Genomic DNA, 22627 nt, shown 5'->3' with positions numbered 1-22627 from the left:
CTACATTCGGACACGGAAATGGTCTCCAGTGACATGCAAATATCATATGTAGACACGCCACTCTTCCAAAATTTTAGAATTTTGTTGTATTCGTTAATATGGGCATTTAAAATAACTAATTTTTGGTTTAATAGCTGCCATATCACACTGAGGAGCTATTTCCTACGTATAATCCACAACTGATGGAATGTTTGGTCTCTCAAATCATGAAGTTTATACGGCTCACTATTTCGCTTTTATATATTAAGTTTATATACACACATCAAAAAAAGTTTTGCATCATCTCGGTTCCGAGAGTTCCAGAACCTGTACAGAAAATTGGAATAGAGATCTACATAAACATTGTTTCCGCCCATCTTGTTGCTCATGAAAACCACACATTGCATGTTGTACCACCATACAGCGAGACCTTCAGAGGTGTGGCCCAGATTGTTGTACAGATGGGTACTTTTAATACCCAGTAGCACATCCTCCTGCACTGATGCATGACTCTATTCGTCGTGGCATACTATCCACAAGTTCATCGAGGACTATTGGTACAGATTGTCCCATTCCTGAATGGCGATTCGGCGTAGATAAAAAAAAAAAAATGTTCAGATGTGTGTGAAATCTTATGGGACTTAACTGCTAAGGTCATCAGTCCCTGAGCTTACACACTAATTAACCTAAGTTATCCTAAGGACAAACACACACACCCTTGACCGAGGGAGGACTCGAACCTCCGCCGGGATCAGCCGCACAGTCCAGGACTGCAGCGGCGTAGATCCCTCAGAGTGGCTGGTAAGTCACCTGGTACATAAACAGCCCCTTTCAATCTCTCCCAGGCATGTTCGATAGGGTTCATGTCTGGAGAACATGCTGGCCACTCTGGTCGAGCGATGTCGTTATCCTGAAGGAAGTCATTCACAAAATGCGCACGATGGCGGCGCGAATTGTCGTCCATGACCACCAGCGGCGTACGTCTACCCCACATAATGCCACCGCAAAACAGCAGGGAACCTCTACCTTGCTGCACTCACTGTACAGTGTGTCTAAGGCGTTCAGCGTGACCGGGTTGCCTCCAAACAAGTCTTCGGCGATTGTCTGGCTGAAGGCATTAGCGACACTCGTCGGTGAAGAGAACGTGATGCCAATCCTGAGCGTTCCTTTCGGCATTTTGTTGGCCCCATCCGTACCACCTTGCATGTTGTCGTGTTTGCAAAGATGGACCTCGCCATGGACGTCTGGATTGAAGTTGCGGCGTCATGCAGCCTATTCCGCACAGTTTGAGTCGTAACACGACATTCTTTGGCTGCACGAAAAGCATTATTCAAAACGGTGGCGTTGCTGCCAGGGTTCCTCCGAACCATAATCCATAGGTAGCGGTCATCCACTGCAGTAGTACACCTTGGACACTTCCCTTGGCCGGCCGGTGTGGCCGAGCGGTTCCGGGCGCTACAGTCTGGAACCGCGCGACCGCTACGGTCGCAGGTTCGAATCCTGCCTTGGGCAAGGATGTGTGTGATGTCCTTAGGTTAGTTAGGTTTAAGTAGTGCTAAGTTATAGGGGACTGATGACCTCAGATGTTAAGTCCCATAGTGCTCAGAGCCATTTGCACCATTTTTGCACTTCCCTTGTTGAGAGCCCTTCCTGGCACAAACTAACAATGCGGACGTGATCGAACCGCCGTATTGACCGTCTAGGCACTGCTGAACTACAGACAACACGAGCTGTGTACCTCCTTCCTGGTGGAATGACTGGAACTGATCGGCTGTCCGTCTAATAGGAGCTGCTCAAGCGTGGTTGTTTACATCTTTGGGTGGGTTTAGTGACATCTCTGAACAGTCAAAGGGACTGTCTGTGCTACAATATCCACAGTCAACGTCTATCTTTAGGAGTTCTAGGAACCGGGATGATGCAAAACTTTTCTGATGTGTGTATTTATTTATCCAAAAATCTTTTAAGATTGTGGTATGCGTCATTGGTTTGCACACACACACACACACACACACACACACACACAGACACACACCCACACTGCTGCTGTAGAAAATCAAACATAGGCTGCTGCTCATGTAGTACCACCTTTTGCAGAAATAAAATAAAAACATACTGAAATCGAATGGAGTGGTGCTGAAATTACTCTACGATAACTGCGACATAATGCTAATCTTTAGAAATATTGCCACCAGGTGGTACGAAAGTGGCGCAACGAAGTATAACCAAGCTCAACTTTTTGAGGCGTGATAAAAGTTGCTTCGGTTAAGTTGCGCCATTAAAAACTGGGAGTTCACATATGCAACTAAAGTACGTCATTAGCTATGGCGACACTTCTGTCGCGTGTGTGAACCCGGCCTAAGATTAGGATAGAATCTACTCCATTAAGGATGTTATTGGAATAACAGACAATAACCATTCAGTATACATGCAGCACCCACCCGTCGGATTTAGTGCCTCACATCTGTTCGGATGCCGATCCCTTCGTATGTGACGTAAAGCGGTGGATTTTCGTGATTTATCCGCGGACCTAGGACTGCGGTGTATGCTCGACAAACAAAATGCCACAGACGACGGATTTCGAGAGTTGCGACTACGTCTCGCCGATTGTACGATGTACAGTACAGCGTTTTTGAGATATTCTTTAACATTGGCACATTTCCGAATTCTGAAACTCTGTATTGTAAAGAAGACGTTACGTGGACGATAGTATGAAGAAAATTGTGCCGTCGCCGGCTATGTAATCAAATATTTCTCGAAAGAAAATGAGTCAGGAAGTGGATCGCTGAAAGGCAACATTACAGACATGTGGATCTGATTCAGATGCGTGGACATTCCTCTGAGAATCGCGAAGGTTCGATATGCTGTTGATCCTTTGCAACGTCCAGTAACACTTGTAAAATAATGCACGTGAAACAGTTATGGGTAACATAAGGGCAGACAAATGAAAACGAGACAGGTGCAAATAAACTGTTTACTATTTCAAAAGTAGTCGCCATAACTGTTAATACGTTCATTCCACTGTGAGACAAGACAGACAATGCCTTTATGGAAAAATGTTCGCGGTTGCCTACGGAACCACTATTGTAACACATACCACATAAAATCCCAATGCGATTTTCATATTTTTGTATCCCTGAAGAAAGACAGTCTTGGCTGACGATTTGCTTCGGATGAAGAGGTGCATGCCTGAATAAATTCATGGTTCCGCAGGATCCGCAAACATTTTTCCATGAACGCCTGGGCCACCTGTCCCACAGTGGGATAAATTTATTAGGAGATTACTTTTAAAGTAATAAACAACTTACTTCTTTTTTTCCATCTGTCTCGTTTTCATTTGGCTGCCCCTTATACAATAATGAATATAGCACAAGCAAATTTTTATTTGCACTCACTACTGTGTTACAATTCACACACCCCTCCTCACCCTTTCTACGTCTACGTGATTGCTGATCACAGTAAAGTGCCTGGTAGAGGGTTCAATGAACCACCAAGCTGTCTCTCTACCGTTCCACTCTCGAACGGCGCGCGAAAAAAATGAGCACTTAAATATTTATGTGCAAGCCCTGATTTCTCTTATTTTAACGTGATGATCATTTCTCCCCTATGTAGGCGCGTGCCAACAGAATGTTTTCGCAATCGGAGGAGAAAACTGGTGATTGAAATTTCATGAGAAGCTCCCGTCGCAACTATAAACGCCTTTTTTTTTTTTTTTAATGATTGCCACTCCAATTCACGTATCATATCTGTGGCACTATCTCTCCTATTTCGCGATAATACAAAACGAGCTGCCCTTCTCTGTACTTTTTCGATGTCATCCGTCAGTCCCACCTGATGCAGATCCCACACCGCACATCTATACTCCAGAACAGGGCGGACAAGCTTGGTGTAAGCAGTCTCCTTAGTAGACCTGTTGCACCTTCTAAGTGTTTGCCAATGAATCGCAGTCTTTGGTTTGCTCTACCCAGAACTTTATGCATGTGATCGTTCCAATTTAGGTTATTTGTAATTGCAATCCCTAAATATTTAGTTGAATTTACAGCCTTCGAATTTGTGTGAATTATCGCGTAATCGAAATTTAGCAGAATTCTTTTAGTACGGTATTCTTGTGAATAACTTCACACTTTACTTTATTCACAGTCAAATGCCACTTTTCGCACCATACAGATATCTTATCTAAACCATTTTGCAATTCGTATTGGTCATCTGATGACTTTACAAGACGGTAAATGACAGCATCATCTGCAAACAATCAATACGGCTACACAGATTGTCTCCTATGTCGTTAATATAGATCAGGAACAATAGAGAGCCTATAACAGTTCCTTGCGGAACGCCGGATATTACATCTGTTTTAGTCGAAGATTTTCCGTCTGTTATCCCTTTTTCGCTCCTTTCAAGAGACCTACACCTTTCTGACTCTTTTCCCAAATTATTTAAGGTATTTTAAATTTGTCTTTGCAACTACAAGAAAATGCTTACTTTTGTCGCCAGACGGGCTTCGTTAGTGGTCTGTAATGACACGTGTCTACAATTTGGCTACCTTTCTACGTCCAATAACAGTTCGTTGTAAAAGGTGCTGATTTTATTTGCGATATTTTACGAGGGCATTCAATAATTAAAGAGACAAACCGGTCTGGAGAAAAAAGCGTTTATTTTTACAAAACAATACTTCTTCTACTTTTCAACATAATCCCCTTGAACATTTGTGCATTTGTTCCAACTGGCTACAAGCTTTTTTTATTCCGGTTGCAGAGAACACTTTTCCTTGATGTTTGAACCAATTTCCCACAAACTTTTCATGTCCTCGTTGTCCTGGAACCTCTTCCGACTTAATGCCTCCTTCAGCGCACCAGACAAATGGAAATCACTGGGTGCTAAATCAGGATTGTAAGGGGGATGAGGGAGTACTTCCCAGTCCATTTTGTCGAGGGTTTCACGGGTTGGTTGAGCAATATGAGGACGTGCGTTGTCATGCTGGAGAATCACACCTCTCCTCTGATATCCACGACGTCTCTCTCTCTCATGGCTGGCTTCACGTTATTTAAAAGCAAATCCGAGTGGTATTGGCTGTTCATTGTACGCTGCTCTTCGAGATAATCACAAAAAACTGGACCGTCAGCATCCCAAAACACCGTCAACATGACATTTCCTGCTGATGCTTGGGTTTTGAATTTTTTCTTGAATTGGTGTGCCTCCACTCCATGCTTTGTCTTTTTGATTCTGGCTGATAATAGTTAACTCAAGTTTCAACACAAGTTAAAATTTTGTTCACGAAGTGCTCACCTTTTCTTTCATAGCGTCCCTTTAGCTCTGTGCATATCCTCGACCTTGTTTCCTTGTGTAGTCGTGTCAACTTCTTAGGGACCCATCTTGCACATGTTTAGCGGTACCTCAGCTTGTTACAGATAATGATATGAACTGCACTAGTACTAACTTGAACCTTATTAACTATCATTTCCACAGTCACACGGCGGTCTGCAGGAATAATGTCATCAATCCCACTTTCAAGTGAGGGAGTTGAAATTGTAACTGGTCAGTCAGAACGGTGTTCGTCAGTCACTGAGTCGCGATCATTTATTTATTTATTTATTTATTCATTTTTATTTATTTACCGCCAGTATTAGCACATTCATGCTGTTGGACTTGTGAAAGTACAGAACAGTATAAAATATTACTTCTTTACATCATGTATAAAATCTTATCATTGGTATCAACACATCTTTATAACAGAAACTTTATTCTGCTTACGTAAATACAGATAGAATAAAAGCTTGCGAAACCCCTTGGTCGATTTTACTAAAACTATAAAATACCAGTACTTTAGTTAACTAGTCATAGTAACATACAGCACAAAAGCGTGGTGCATAATTACATACATACAATGATAAAAGAAGTTTGGTTTTATCTAGGAATGGTTGATAATTACGAATTTTTGTTTAGAGAGTTATGAAGCAGACCTACAGATTTGAGCAAAATTCCAGGCATTTGTTAATGCTGTAGACGCTGTTATTTATTAGTAGATCTTTTAGTTCTTTTTTTGAATGTATTACTGTTTGGTATTTTTTGATGCTATCTGGCAATGCATTGTACAGGATTTTTTGTTCGTAAACAGCACTGTCCTGATATATCGATTTTCTGTGCACATCCTTATGATAGTCATCGCAGTTCCTTGTTTGATAATGGTGGCTCTCACTATTCAAAGCTCAAACTTGGTGGTTTTTAATGAAGCATATGCTTTCAAATATAAATATAGATGGTAAAGTTATGATTTTTAATTCGTTAAAGATACCTCTATATGGTGCTATGTAAGCAACATTACTTATTAATCTTACGGTTTTCTTTTGGAGCTTAAAAGACTCCTTAGCAAAAGAGATATTTCCTTAGAACACTATTCCGTACTTCAGTAGACTATGCATGAATGCATAATAAGCGCTTAACACTGTTTCGGTATTGCAGCAATATTTAAGTACTCTTAATATGTAACAGTACTTGCCTAATTTTTTGTTAAGCATTTGTACATGTTTTCTCCATCTTAGATGCTCATCCACCCATAATCCTAAAAATTTTATGTGATTCTTTTGCTGAATTTGGCTATTCCAGAACGTGAATTTTACATTTTTTCATATTTTTGTTTCCTTTTTTGAACTGCTCTACCTACTTGTAAAAATTTGCACGATTCATACAACCTTCACCACAAGTTTTAGACATTCTCATCTTCAGCAAGTAAAAACCGAATAACAGAACGTTGTTCAACTAATGTGAACGTTTCAAGCGGTCTCGCCATCTTGAAATGTTTTTTTGAGGTTATAAACAAAACAATGTCGATACATCAGCTGATCAGGGCTTAGCCCAGTGATGCCAACTTGAAGCCATAAAAGTACCAAACTTGCCCTACTAACAATTTTTTTCCTCAGCCTAATTTGTCTCTTTAATTATTGAATGACCCTCGTCTATATGATTTCCGCTCACATCAGGAAACTGTGTCTGCTCGTAAGTTTTTGAGGTTTCCCTCGTTTGGCATCAGTGTTTCTTAAGCCGTAGCTGCAAAGATGGATTTAAAATACTTTCAATAATTATAAAACAACTACGGAAAATATGGCCACACAAATAAATAATTTCTTCTCTGAAACTTTATTTCAAATTTTCTAGCTTAGATTTGCAACGCTTTGGTCCACAGTTACAAACAAGGTATATCACAACAGAATTGTACAAGATTCTCGATGTGGTCATTGGTCCACCAGTTCACTATACTTGTAGTAACCAAAGACCACAGTAAAACTCACGGACTTTCTGGACGCGTTCTGTCACGGAAATCCAACATGTATGCCCAGCTTGCGTGGTGGTCTCGAGAACTGCAGATCCCCTCCAGTAACGCACAGGCAGGGGCTACGGATTATGCAGAAAGTCGAAAATATCCTTTAAAAACCCCTTGTGCGTGCCCAGCTATTGGAAACCAAAATACAAACACTCTGCACAACTTCAAATAAATTCAGCATAACAAACACATTTCAATCAACCGTCAGTGACTGTCATTCAGCATACATATGAAAGAATCCTGCAATGTGTTACTCTGAACAGCTAAAGCACAGAAATGTGGGAACAGATACATCACATTTGCAATCTACTTTATCTAACAGAATTACCATCTCACTGACACGAAAATTCCAGTAAGCAGCAATATTAATTAGTAGACAGCTAATGCCCACTCATCACTAGCCATAAAGCAGATTGTTCGACCCGGGGCCCGCATGCGACCCTAAGCAGCTAGCTGTCAATGTGCTCCAACAAGTGACCATCTATCACACAATCGGCTTTCTCTCTCAGCGGTTATAGGCGAGGTTAAGTACAGGGTGTACATTAAGTCTGGGAACACTTTCAATTATTTATTGCACAAGAACCAAACATTGTACAGATATACATATGTCATTTTGAAGAGAAACCCTGAAAGTTTTTTTTTTTTTTTCGTGTATACCGCCACAGTGTAGTTTGGTAATTTGCCTATAGTCGGCGCTAGTCGCAAACATGGCGAGTTCAGGTGCGGAGCGAGCTGGAGTTCGACAAAAACAAGTGTGCTACAGCTGTTCAACGGATGTTTAGAACCAAATACGGTAAGAAGCCACTACCAAGGAAGGCCATTTACCACTGTCACAACAAATTCGTTATGACGGGTTGCTTGTGCCGGGCAAAGATTGCGGACGTACCAGTGTGAGTGAAGTGAATGTGGAGTACGTGCGAGAGACATTCATAAGACGTCCAAAGAAATCGGTTCGTCGTGCATCCCATGTACTCGAAATGACTCCAGTGACAGTGTGGGAAGTCCTGTGACAGAAGCTGTCTATGATACCACTCAAACTGGAGCTAGTGCGGAAGCCAAAGATGACGACAAAGACAAGCTTTTGAGTTTTGTTCGCAGTTGCAACAATTGAATGAGGATGGGGATGGCATTGTTGATCGCTTAATTTTTAGCGATGAAGCCACTTTTCACACTAATGGCAAAGTGAACAGGCATAATTGTCGAATCTGGGGTACAAAGCATCCACACGAATGCACTGAATTTAAGCGTGATTCCCTAAAGGTAAATGTTTCTCGTGGCTTGTCGCGTCGAAAAGTGTACGGGCCATTTTTCTTCGCCGAGAGCACTGTCACTGGATATTCCTACTTGTACACGTTGCAGCAATGGCTGACGCCTCAAATGCAGTCGGACTCTCCGTTCATCTTTCAGCAGGATGGGGCTCCACCCCATTTTCATCGTGAAGTTCGTGGGTACCTGAACAGGGAGCTGCTGCATCGATGGATTGGCCGTGCTACAGAAGGGAACAGCTGTTTCATGTAATGGCCTCCACGATAACTAGATCTCGCTCCGTGTGACTTTTTCCCGTGGGGACACATTAAAGATCTGGTGTATGTACCGCATCTACCACGTGATGTAACAGAGCTCGGAGAGGGAATACGGGAAGCGACTGTCATAGTCGAAATGCCATGCTGGGACGGGTATGGCAAGAATTCGATTACTGTATTGACGTCTGCCGGGTCACTCATGGTTTGCATATCGAATGTAAAAAAAAAAAAAAAAAAAAAAAAAAAAAAAAAAAAAAAAAAAAAAAAAACCTTTCAGAGTTTATCTTCGAAATGCAATATGTATGACATCTGTCCAATGTTCAGTTCTTGTGCGATAAATAATTGAAAGTGTTTCCGGATTTTATATGTACCCTGTATATTATGTGCGCCCGAAAAATACTCGCCTTCTTCCAACGTGGGCCAGGTAAACTAAAAGGTGGTATACCCCTGCCATAAAGGTTTCACTACAGTAACTTCAAGTGTCAATAATGTTTTTGAGGTTATAATTTGACCTTAAATTTCCGATACAGATTTTGTCCGTGTTGCAGATGACATGCTACATCAAGTATAGACATTAGGCTAAAATGGCTAGACAGTCGCAGAAAAGGAATAATGTAATATAAGGTAATGTTCAATTAATTATAATCAAATTTTTAAGCTTTTCTAATTTTTTAGTATCCAATAAAGTACCGTTTCCAGATCATAGACTCCGAAACATATCCCTGTAATTACCTTTCTCTTCCTCATGATGCCACAAACTCCGCCTTTCTTACGTTAAACTTAAAAATTTCTCACTTTCGATGTTTTGCACGTGCGTCGGCCGTTTCGACAGAAGAAAACAAATTGAATTGAGTTTCACCGATAGTCGTCCAAAGTCTGTACGTTCGGGCGACTGAGATCGGTTGCATTGAGACGGCACACGTATTGGCGTACTGATTTGAAAAGATCGCCCGTCTTAAGGTCGATATCGGTCTTCGTTGTATACTGCATCTCCTGTTTCTGGATATAATTTAATTGTTTATTTATTGTTTGAAAAATAATCTTTAAACTTGACTAAAATAAATATTACTATTATCTCTTCCACATGAGATTGATTCTTGAAATGATAATAATTTTCTTCTTTTATAGAAAGAGGTTGTCTTATACGTATGTTGGAGAGAAGTGTAAAGCTTCTCATATAATGGTGAATGAAGAACTGTTACCCTGGTTAAAAAAGCTGAAAATACTAGCAGTTCTGATGTTACTAATCTGACTTCGTTATGTAAATGCTTTTAACTGAGAAAAATGTTCCAATTCTCCAAACAGGATTCTATGTTCCTACGAAAGTTCAGCCTAAAGCTTACCCGTGTTATATTTAATCAGTCAACTGGAAAAAAACTGATTTGAAAGACAATATTCTCGTCCGCAGCAGTGCTGGAAAAGAAAATATTCCAATTACTTCACTCTAGTTGCGCGTCTTTCGTGCAGTTGAAATAGTTATATACATGGGTAGCATTCACCTCACGCCACATGAGGAGAACCCTATGTTATAGCGACGTAACGCTACGTCACCCTGACGTAAATAACCTAAATAGACTACATGAGTACTTATATGGAATGTGCAGTTGTACCATAGAGGTTATACCGACAACGTGAAAGCTAAATGTAAATAGACATGTAAAAATGAAGTGACAGCAGTTGTGTGGTATGCTCATCCCAGTTTAATTACTTATTAGGCTGTAATCCCAACAATTTTGGATGTTATTGTGTGTTTCTTGAATGTATGGACGAAGGAACTATAACAATAACGAAAGTAAAAAATAGCGTCCAGTCATTTTTTAAAAAATCCGATAAATTGTGCATAAATCATGTGGACAGAAACGTGAAACTGAGAGAAATTAAAGTGTTTCGTATTTTTATAAAAGCCAATGGATTGCACGTAAGTCTTGTGGGCAGAAACGTTAAACTGAGAAATCAATGTGGTTCCAAAAATAATTCTGAATGTTGCTGCAATTGTAACTTTGCCTTCATGTTGTACATCAACTCAGACACCTTTGCTCTTCAGAAATAAGTTATTGCTGATGATTATAATGTACTGACCTCTTTATAACACACGTCATTATTTTTTCTTTATACGTTGTATATTGTGAGTAAACAGTGACAGACAAGTCACATTTACCAGCATTTTAAGCAACTGAAAGCAGTGAGTGAGTGCTGTTGCCATTTTCAGATACTTTTTGTATGACTCATAGGCAGTATGGAATTGGCGACACTAATCATGCCAAACACCCCCAAAATTGATACCATGTCTATTGAGAGAATAAACTAACACAGTATTCCACCATCGCATATGAAACATGACTTGAGGCTGCTAAAAACTGAAGGCTGTTGAGGTTATTTTGTCAAGTAGCTCATCCATTGTGACAGTCAGTGTTAAACATCATTTGGGAACTACTAGGAAACTTATTTTTTTATAGTTGATACTGCTTACATATTAAAATGTGAGCGACAATTATAGACGAAATATCATTTTTTTAAGAGTATACAGCGTATAAAAAAAATAATGTCGTGTGTTATAAACAGCTCAGTACATTATAATCATCAGCAATAACTTATTTCTGAAGAGCAAAATTTTCTGAGGTGATCTACAACATGAAGGCAAAATTAAAATGGCAGCAATATTCGGGATTATCTTTGGAACTACGTAAATTTCTCGGTTTAACGTTTCTGCCCAGAAGAATTATGTGCAATCCATTGGCTTTTATAAAAATACGAAACACTTTAATTTCTCCCTATTTCGCATTCCTATCAACATTATTTATGCACAATTAATCGGATATTTTTAAAAAATGATTACTCGTTTTTTTTTAAATTTCGTTATGGTTATGGTTCCTTCGTTCAGATATTCGTTATGTTCATGAAACACACAATAACATCCCACATTCTTGGGATTAGAGCTTAATAATTAATTATTTCACGTTTCTGTCGACACAATCATGTACGATTCACGGGATTTTTTAAAAAATGACTATAAGCTTTTTCTGCCTTTCGTTATGTTTAGAAAATACCCAATAACATCCCAAATTCTTTAGATTACAGCTTAATAATTAATTGTTTCACGTTTCTGTCCACATAATTTATGGACGATTCATCGGATTTAAAAAAAATTACAAGCGTTTCTTTTTTTTACTTTTGTTATGGTTCCTTCGTTCAGACATTCAACACGCAGTAACATCCAAAATTGTGGGCATTCGAGTTTAATAACTAATTCAACTGGGATGAACATAGCACACAACTGCTGTTACTTCGATCGTACTAATGTATTTACATTTAGCTTTCACGTTAACGTGCAACATCTGTGGTACAACTGCATAGATTGATCGATATACGTACTAATGTAGTCGATTTAGGCTTACTTACGTCACGATGACGTAGGGTTGCGTCACTATGACGTAGAGATCTCCTCGCCTAGCGTGAGATGAACGCTACCCATTATATTACATTCGACCGATCACAGAAGCAGCTACTAACAGAGAGAGTAAACTTTTTTTATCGGCTCTTTTAAATAGTATGAATAGCATGGAGACCTCAGATGATATTTAATTGTTCTTTCTGCGATTAATATGACAGCACCACATGCTTTATTTTCCGGTACTTCATACAGTAATGATTATTATTACTTTCGTGCAAAGCTTCTCTAATATTACAAATGTCACATAATTTGCAATGCATCACATAATATACTGTACACGTCATATCATTGTTGTGAATGTTTTTTTTACACAATTTCACATGTTCTTTCGTATGGGGAATGCTACGGGTGGAATCCACCGATGTCGGTGCCATTGTGATCACAGCCAGATCCGCGTAGTATCTACTCGTTCGCAAGAACTAAATCAAGGCGCACTTCACGACATACCCGCATTGTAGGAAAGCCGGAAGTAAACTACCAATATCGATTTCTCTCTCTCTTTATCGTACTTAGCAGCACTTGGATATTCAAATCTTCGAACATGATGTTTTCGAGTATATTTGAGATGTGGATCGTACTGTTGCACGAAACTGCAGACGGCAACTATCTTCAGATCTTGTAAACGTGAAGAATATCTATAAGAGGGACAGTATGTTGTCTATTGTTCGGTCGGTCGATAAATCGTTACGTGTCTTAAGGTTCCCTTGCTAGTGCTTCTACAATGACTACTGAAAATCGATGTTGGTTGAGAGCAAAATTGCCAATTAAAGGGTTAATTTAAAATTAAATGTTATCCGGATTGTTCTCTCTACCGGAGGGAGCAAATGAATGTGATATGAGAGGGTGGTGTGTTTCAGGCAGCGAATGCTCGGAGACGAAGACCTGCTACGACCATCAGAACTGCTATCATGGCTACTGCAGTTGCGACAGGGGCTACGTACGCAACGACAGACATTGCTTCAGAGGTGACTATCGCGCCTGGTCTTGTAACATCTGTTTGTGTTCCGAGGTGTCTGTGGCTGCCCCTGCTGACGTGGGCTGCCAGTGGTTTTTTCTTACCTGCACGCTGCCCCAGATGAAAATAGCCCGATTCGAACAAGCGAGGAACGCAGCTGACTACTTGAGACAACGCGCCGGTTGATGGTGGGCGTCACGAAGCCCTTTGCGATCTGCAGTATTCTTTTTGCTACTGTTCCGTGATGAATCAATAATTGTTCCATATTGACTTCGGCAATGAAGTTCCTAATACAAGAAAAATAGCATTTCCGGTGTCGGAAATTCTAAAGCTAGCACCCATAAAATACAGGGTGTCCCAGGAGGAGTATTCAGTATTTAGGGATATGACAGGAAAGCAATCATTTGAAACGGAAAAATCTGGTAAATATGGACTCTGAAATTCATACCTCAAGAGCTATAAACACTCGTACAGTAGAAGAGATGTGTTTCTCAGTAGTATAGATGAATAAGTGTTCGTAGCTCTTAAAGTATGTGCTTTAGGGCGCATGTGTACTGGACTTTCTTTCTTGCTTTGGTCCATACAACCACCTCTAAAAGTATGGAAGGCAAAGAGCTTGCAGTACAAGGGATTTGTTTCACAGTATCGAAAATGAAAAAGTGCTCATAACTCTTAAGGTATTCATTTCAACTCCCATTTTTACTAAACTTTATTGCTTCGATGATCGTTCCTGTGATATCCTTGAATACTGACAACTCCTCCTGAGACACCCCCTGTATAGGGAGTGAAAGGTTAGGTTAGGTTAGGTTAGGTTAGGTTAGGTTATCTATGACTAGTACACGTGTAGAAACCAGATTGCAGCTGAAAGAGTCAAAGGGCATGAAAAGAAAGTAGTAGTTGAAAAGGGAGTGAGACAGGGTTGTAGCCTATCCTAAAAGTTATTCAGTTTTTACATTCAACAAACGAAAATAAACCAAAGAAAATCTGGAAAGGGAATTAAAAGATCACGGAGTAGAAATGAAAACTTTAAGGTTTTCAGACAAGATTGTTCAGGTGAGGCAAATAAAAATGGCCCGGACGAGTGGATACGAATGGATGTGAATTTGTGGTAGCATTAACGGAGGAAAAGGTCTGCAGTTACTTCCAACAGGATGGAACAACTGCCCATGCAGCCGACCGAATCTTGGAGCACATTTACACAACCTTGACTCCTGACAGAGTTGTCAGCAGAGGCCAGTCTGCTCGCGGCCCTAGCTGGTCACACAGACCACCTGATCTGTCAGTGTGTGATTATCGACCTGTCTTCAGAAACTTGCTGACCTGGCCCCAAAAATGCCCAAAGATGAATGGTGGTCTCTTTCAACTGCAGCTATGTTAGTACTGTATTTTCTTGCCTGTGCTGTGTTTAACCTACACTGGAACTCTGTTCTTCGGGCCACTATTATTTGCCCCACCCTCCACATCTGTGAGAGCAATGAAGGAACTGGAAGAGCAGTTGAACGTAAGGAGTCTGAAAAGAGGTTGTAAGATAGACAACGACAAACGGAATATAGTCGAATTAAATCAGAGACTTAGCAATGATGCTAAAAGTAGCACACGAATTTTGCTAATACACTCCTGGAAATGGAAAAAAGAACACATTGACACCGGTGTGTCAGACCCACCATACTTGCTCCGAACACTGCGAGAGGGCTGTACAAGCAATGATCACACGCACGGCACAGCGGACACATCAGGAACCGCGGTGTTGGCCGTCGAATGGCGCTAGCTGCGCAGCAATTGTGCACCGCCGCCGTCAGTGTCAGCCAGTTTGCCGTGGCATACGGAGCTCCATCGCAGTCTTTAACACTGGTAGCATGCCGCGACAGCGTGGACGTGAACCGTATGTGCAGTTGACGGACTTTGAGCGAGGGCGTATAGTGGGCATGCGGGAGGCCGGGTGGACGTACCGCCGAATTGCTCAATACGTGGGGCGTGAGGTCTCCACAGTACATCGATGTTGTCGCCAGTGGTCGGCGGAAGGTGCACGTGCCCGTCGACCTGGGACCGGACCGCAGCGACGCACGGATGCACGCCAAGACCGTAGGATCCTACGCAGTGCCGTAGGGGACCGCACCGCCACTTCCCAGCAAATTAGGGACACTGTTGCTCCTGGGGTATCGGCGAGGACCATTCGCAACCGTCTCCATGAAGCTGGGCTACGGTCCCGCACACCGTTAGGGCGTCTTCCGCTCACGCCCCAACATCGTGCAGCCCGCCTCCAGTGGTGTCGCGACAGGCGTGAATGGAGGGACGAATGGAGACGTGTCGTCTTCAGCGATGAGAGTCGCTTCTGCCTTGGTGCCAATGATGGTCGTATGCGTGTTTGGCGCCGTGCAGGTGAGCGCCACAATCAGGACTGCATACGACCGAGGCACACAGGGCCAACACCCGGCATCATGGTGTGGGGAGCGATCTCCTACACTGGCCGTACACCACTGGTGATCGTCGAGGGGACACTGAATAGTGCACGGTACATCCAAACCGTCATCGAACCCATCGTTCTACCATTCCTAGACCGGCAAGGGAACTTGCTGTTCCAACAGGACAATGCACGTCCGCATGTATCCCGTGCCACCCAACGTGCTCTAGAAGGTGTAAGTCAACTACCCTGGCCAGCAAGATCTCCGGATCTGTCCCCCATTGAGCATGTTTGGGACTGGATGAAGCGTCGTCTCACGCGGTCTGCACGTCCAGCACGAACGCTGGTCCAACTGAGGCGCCAGGTGGAAATGGCATGGCAAGCCGTTCCACAGGACTACATCCAGCATCTCTACGATCGTCTCCATGGGAGAATAGCAGCCTCCATTGCTGCGAAAGGTGGATATACACTGTACTAGTGCCGACATTGTGCATGCTCTGTTGCCTGTGTCTATGTGCCTGTGGTTCTGTCAGTGTGATCATGTGATGTATCTGACCCCAGGAATGTGTCAATAAAGTTTCCCCTTCCTGGGACAATGAATTCACGGTGTTCTTATTTCAATTTCCAGCAGTGTAGAAAGGCGCGATAACTGACAACAGCTGAAGTAGGGAGAATATAAAATACACAATGCCAATAGCGAGAAAGCATTTGTGGAAAGTAGGAGTTTGTTAACATCGAATGTAAGTATAGATGTTAGGAAAGTAATTGTAACGAGTGTAGTCTTGTACAGAAACGAAATGTGAACGATAAACAGTTCAGAAAAGAAGAGAATCGAAGCTTTTGAAACGTGACGATACAAAGAATGCTGAAGACTGGATGTGTAAATCGAGTAACTAATGAAGAAGTGCTGAATCCAATTGGGAAAAAGCATATTTATGGCACACCTTGACTAAAAGAAGAGAGCAAATGATAAGACACAACCTTAGTCATCTAAGAATCGTCATTTCGGTGTTATAAATAAGTGCAGCGGGTAAACATTGTAGAGTAAGCATGTTCAAACGTATGTGGATGGCAATAGTTACTCAGAGATGAAGACGCTTGCACATGATATACACACGTCAAAAAAAGCTTTGCATCGGCTTGGTTCCGAGATTCCCGGAACCTGTACAGAAAATTGGAATAGAGATCAACGTAAACATATTTCCGCCCATTTTGTTGCTCATGAACATTGGATGTTGTACCACGATACAGCGAGACCTTCAAAGGTAGTGGTCCAGATTGTTGTACGCACCGGTACCTCTAACACCCAGTAGCACGTCCTCTTGCATTGATGCATGCCTGTATTCGTCGTGGCATAGTATCCAAAAGTTCATCAAGGCACTGTTGGGCCAGATTGTCCCACTCCCCATCGGCGATTCGGCGTAGATCCCTCAGGTTGCCCATGCCTGCATTAGTACGTAGACTGAACGCAACCTCCTGGCGCTCCGTATTAACTTTCTGGGCTTGGTCCTTCGACTCGTTCGGAAACTAATTTCGGAACTTCCATGTACTCAACCATTTTTGAAGTGAATAGGCATCATATTTCCAATTATTAGCAAAAGCAGGGACATTCGGCGTCCCGTGTAAGGCTTACGCGTTCACGGGGCATGAGAAGCCCAAAAATAGGGACATCCCATGAAAACCAGGGCATGAGGCAACAGCATCCCGCATATAAGCCACACTTTTGCCCAAAATACGGCTACGAAAGATCAGTGTGGCTCATCTCGCGACCCTACAAATTCCGGTACATTCTCGCCTCATAGAAACTTCAACTCATACTCATTCCTTAGTTCTAAATACAGCACAATGTCGCTAGTGTTTGGAAGTTAGTCGTTGTACTTGTATATGAGGTAACCATGTAACCTTCAACGATAGTTGACGTTTCATTTAGTTAGTGAGTAATGTAGCTCACAATTATGCATTATATATTAAACGCAGTTTTTCTCTAACCTAAGAGTAAACTTTTAACGAGTGAAAACGTCAAAAATAAGTCCCCAACAACTTCGGAATTTGGCGCAGTTAAGTTACGAATTTGCAGTTATTCATTACGCGAAAAGGACATCTGATACAGAAGTCGGCAGGCTGAAAAGATGCATGGCTCTCTAATGGACAGGGTCTGAAACAGCATGCTGTGTTCTGCTCCTTGGAGCGGAGAAAATGAAAAAAGTTACCGTACTATTAAACAGATAAAATGGCAACAATGGCCAGTCGCGTCTTCAGGCTTCCGTGCTTGGTTTTCAGTATTTCATATGATTATCGACCGAACTAGTTGCGCCTCTCAGCATTATCCGCGGTTAAACAGTTGTTTATAAAGAAATATTAATGCCGAAACTCACTCTCCACGCCCATGCGCCATTACAAAAGTTATCTGTTCAAGATATTGAAGCACGATCCACTCTTGCGACCCAGCAAACCGCGCGACACCGAAAAATAAATGAATAAACACCAAATCGTTCACTGAAGGAAAAAAATTCTAACGCGGCTGAGTAGCGACTTACAAAATGTGCCAGGAAAGGGAGTAAATAGTTTCACGACTGCGACATGTCGAGCACGGAAAAGACCGTAATTGTCTTGCTGTTTATGGGTAGCCAGATATCTACTGTCATACGTCCCTAGACTTCTTTGCTGTCTGCGTAGTATATATATAGAGTGATTTCCCTCTCGATACACGGGAGCAGCCAGTATAGATGTGTCCGTGCCGAAAACATTGTGTGCCCACATGAATACCTGCCACCTTCAACGTTTGTCCTTCACTCTTACACTATGTGATAAAAAGTATCCGGACGCCCCCAAAACATACGTTTTTCATATTAGGTGCATTGTGCTGCCACCTACTGCAGATACTCCATATGGGCCACCTCAGTAGTCATTAGACATCGTGAGAGAGCAGAATGGGGCGCTCCGCGGAACTCACGGACTTCGAAACGTGGGCAGGTGATTGGGTGTCGCTTGTGTCATACGTCTGTACGCGAGCTTTTCACACTAATAAACATCCCTAGGTCCACTGTTTCCAATGTGATAGTGAAGTGGAAACGTGAAAGGACACGTACAACACAAAAGCGTACAGGGCGACTTCGTCTGTAGACTGACAGAGACTGCCGACAGTTGAAGAGTGTCGTAATGTGTAATGGGCAGACATGTATCCAGACCATCACACAAGAATTCCAAACTGCGTCAGGATCCACAGCAAGTACTATGACAATTAGGCGGGAGGTGAGAAACCTTGGATTTCATGGTCTAGTGGCTGCTCATAAGCCACACATCACGCTGGTAAATGTCAAACGACGCCTCGCTTGGTGTAAGGAGCGTAAATATTGGATGATTGAACAGTGGAAAGACGTTGTGTGGAGTGATGACTCACGGTACACAAAGTGGCGATTCGATGGCAGGGCGTGTGTAGTGACAACAGTAAAATTCGGAGGCGATGGTGTTATCGTGTGGTCGTATTTTTCAGGGAGGGGGCTTGCACTGCTTGTAGTTTTGCGTTGCACTATAGCAGCAGAGGCCTACATTGATATTTTAAGCTCTTTCTTGCTTCCAGCTGTTGGAGAGCAATTCGGGGATGGCGATTGCATCTTTCAACACGATCGAGCACCTGTTCATAATGCACGCCCTGTGGCGGAGTGAATACACTACAATAACATCCATGTAATGGACAGGCCTGCACAGAGTCCTGACCTGAATCCTATAGAACACCTTTGGGATGTTTTGGAACGCCGACTTCGTGCCAGTCCTCACCGACCGACATCGATATCTCTGCTCACTGTAGCACTCCGTGAAGAACGGGCTGCCATTCCTCAAGAGAACTTCCAGCACCTGTTCGAACGTATGCCTGCGAGAGTGGAAGCTGTCATCAAGGATAAGGGTGGGCCAACACCATATTGAATTCCAGCATTACCGATGGACGGCGCCACGAACTTGTTAGTCATTTTCAGCCAAGTGTCTGGATACTTTTGATCACATAATGTATTTATAGTGATCCCAATAATATCACAATCCAACGCACTTCCAGAATATTTTACATGCTGCAAAATATTGCCACATGCATACGTTACACTGTTACTGTGTTTAATGATGATTTTATCCCGGAGGAATATTTCTGCTCACCTAGATTTGTGTACATAATTATTTCATTTGTCAAAACAGTAAAAAACAAATCTCTACACTAAACTTAATGCATTCCTCAGCCAGTTCTAAAATACCCTCTTCGTACAAACTAGCCGCCTGCTCCGATAACCAAGAGTTCACTGCCGTTTTCACATCGTCGTCATTATTGTAACGGTTGCTACTGAGGTGTTGTCTGAGGACTTCCCAGCCAAAACTGTCCAATAAATCGCGGGCCTGACCTGCAGTCTGAGGTCTTGCATTATCATGGAGAAGGACAATTCCCTTTGTCAGCATGCCACGTCTTTTGTTTTGAACCGCTCTGCGTAGCTTCGCCAGGGTTTGGCAGTTTTCTTTTGCATTGATAATGATTTCTCGTTGCAGGAAGTCGACCAACAAAACACCATGCATATCCCAAAACACAGACGCCATGATTTTGCGCTGGGACTGAGTCTGTTTGGCCTTCACCTTTACAGGCGAGTGTGTGAGGATTCGATTCGGGCGTGATCTGTGAAAAGCATGGTTCGTCTCCAATTACGATATGACTCAAGAAGCCGTCACCTTCTTCGTGATAACGATTCAAAAACTTCACCGCACACTCAAACCTATGGTTTTTTTGGTCCTCTGTTAGGAGTTTCGGGACCTAACAGCACACTTTAGGTGTTCAGAAACAATGTTGTAAAGCACTGATCTCAACACGCCAGGAAATTCGTTTGAGGGACCTGTTATTGTGAAGCGCCGGTTCTCACGAATCCTCGCTTCAATTGAAGCCACCAAATCGTCTGTAATCAAAGAAGGGTGACCGGAGCGGTCTTCATCATGGACGTTGTTACGGCCATTTTCGAATTCTTGTACCCACTTACGCACTTTGATTTCATTCATAACAGTATCACCGTACACTTAGCAAAACTGTCGATGAATTTCTGCAGCAGACAGGTTCGTTGCTGACAAAAACCGTATCACTGAGCGAACATCACACGCGGCGGGCGAATTGAAAGTCTTAAACATTTTGAAAGCACAGAACATAACCGACAGGTTAGCTACAGAGCTGAGCACAGTTGTTCCCGAGGCATGCCGGTACACGACGCACGCGCTCGTTTCGGTATGCGCGCGAACTACTAATGTTTACAACGAAACGGACGTTACTTAAAAAACACGCCTCGTACTAGACACTTCTAAAAGTAGCCTATGTGTTAACTCAGGGTGTAAGCTAATTCCATTCCAGATTTCTTCCAAATCAGTCCAGCCGTTTCAGCGTGAAGAGTAACAAACATACACACAAACTTCCGCATTTATAATATGTATGCGATTTAAAAATTTAAAATGCTGTTATCCTCATTAAGAGTTGTAATCTTATGTTAAAGGTTTAACACAATAAGACGAGCGTTAAAGCTACAAATTGTGTACACTGATCAGACAGAATATTACGACCACTGACCTACCACTGATATAAACCCGTCCAGGCGGTAGCAGCGCCACCTGGCGAGGAATGACTGCAAGTCAGACTCAAGCACGGTGCATGTAGTATCAGTGTGAGCTGCAGAATGGGAAAGGCGCGCATCTACACTCGTGCTCATAAGTTAAGGATAATTGCAGAATGTGGTGCCACACAACGGGGCACTACACAAAACTGGCGCTAATAGCACAGGCACATAGCGAGCACACGCGACACAGACCTATAAGTCCACGGTATTAGTGATAAGTTGAGAAAACCGTCCCGAAACTCATGTGCTACAGAACGCCACCGTTTTCTGCACATGGACCTCGACATCAATACGGGGAATGATCACCATGCACACGTACACAGGCTCCACAACGGGTTGGCATACTCTGGATCAGGTGGTCGAGCAGCTGCTGGGGTATAACCTCCCATTCTTGCACCATTGCCTGTCGGAGCTCCTGAAGTGCCGTGGGGGTTTGAAGACGTGCAGCGATATGTCGACCGAGATCATCCCAGACGTGCTCGATGGGATTTAGGCTTGGAGACCAGGCAGGCCACTCCAATCGACTGACATCTTCTGTTTCAAGGTACTTCTCCACGATGGCAGATCGGTGGGACCGTGCGTTGTCATCCATCAGGAGGAAGGTGGGACCCACTGCACCCCTGAAAAGGCGGACATACTGGTGTACAATGACGACCCGATACACCTGACCTGTTACAGTTCCTCTGTCAAAGACATGCAGGGGTGTACGTGCAACAATCATAACCCCACCCCACACAATAAAACCACGACCTCCATACAGGCCCCTTTCAAGGACATTAAGGGGTTGGTATCAGGTTACTAGTTCATGCCAGATGAAAACCCAGCGAGAATCACTGTTCAGACTATACCTGGAAGGTAGGAGACGAGGTACTGGCAGAAGTAAAGCTGTGATGACGGGGCATGAGTCGTGCTTGGGTAGCTCAGTTGGTAGAGCACTTGCCCGCGAAAGGCAAAGGTCCCGAGTTCGAGCCTCGGTCCGGCACACAGTTGTAATCTACCAGGAAGTTTCATATCAGTGCATACTCCGCTGCAGAGTGAAAATCTCATTCCATACCTGGACTCGTGTGTGAACGTAACCCTGACCACTGTTCCAACGACCAAGTACTGTGTTCTTGACACCAGGCTTTACGGGCTCTACTGTGACCAGGGGTCAGTGGAATGCGCCTTGCAGGTCTCCGGGCGAATAAACAATCTCCGTTCAGTCGTCTGTAGACTGTGCGTCTGGAGACAGCTGTTCCAGTGGCTGCCGTAAGGTCTCGAGCAAGGGTACCTGCAGTACTCCGTGGCCGTCTGCGGACACTGATGGTGAGATATCGGTCTTCTTGTGGTGTTGTACAATGTGGACGTCCCGTACTGTAGCACCAGGACACGCTTTC

The 22627-nt window shown here is 42.9% G+C and overlaps 1 protein-coding gene across 3 annotated transcripts in view; it reads left to right on the top strand.

Annotated features, from left to right (window-relative positions):
• The window catches only part of LOC124551221, a 97142-nt gene that overhangs the window by 7109 nt on the left and 67406 nt on the right, over positions 1-22627 (top strand). For 2 of the 3 annotated variants that reach the window (XM_047126213.1, XM_047126212.1), the window contains exon 3: positions 13126-13233. The exons of the other annotated variant lie outside the window; for it this stretch is intronic. In XM_047126213.1, the coding sequence (XP_046982169.1) occupies positions 13126-13233 (108 nt within the window). The remainder of the gene's footprint in view (positions 1-13125; positions 13234-22627) is intronic. 3 annotated transcript variants of the gene reach the window in all.

The sequence above is a fragment of the Schistocerca americana genome, chromosome 9 (assembly GCF_021461395.2).
Source record: "Schistocerca americana isolate TAMUIC-IGC-003095 chromosome 9, iqSchAmer2.1, whole genome shotgun sequence".
NCBI classification, from domain to species: Eukaryota; Metazoa; Arthropoda; class Insecta; order Orthoptera; family Acrididae; genus Schistocerca; species Schistocerca americana.
The sequence above is the reverse complement of the archived record's forward strand: the minus strand, read 5'-3'. Positions and strand labels throughout refer to the sequence as shown.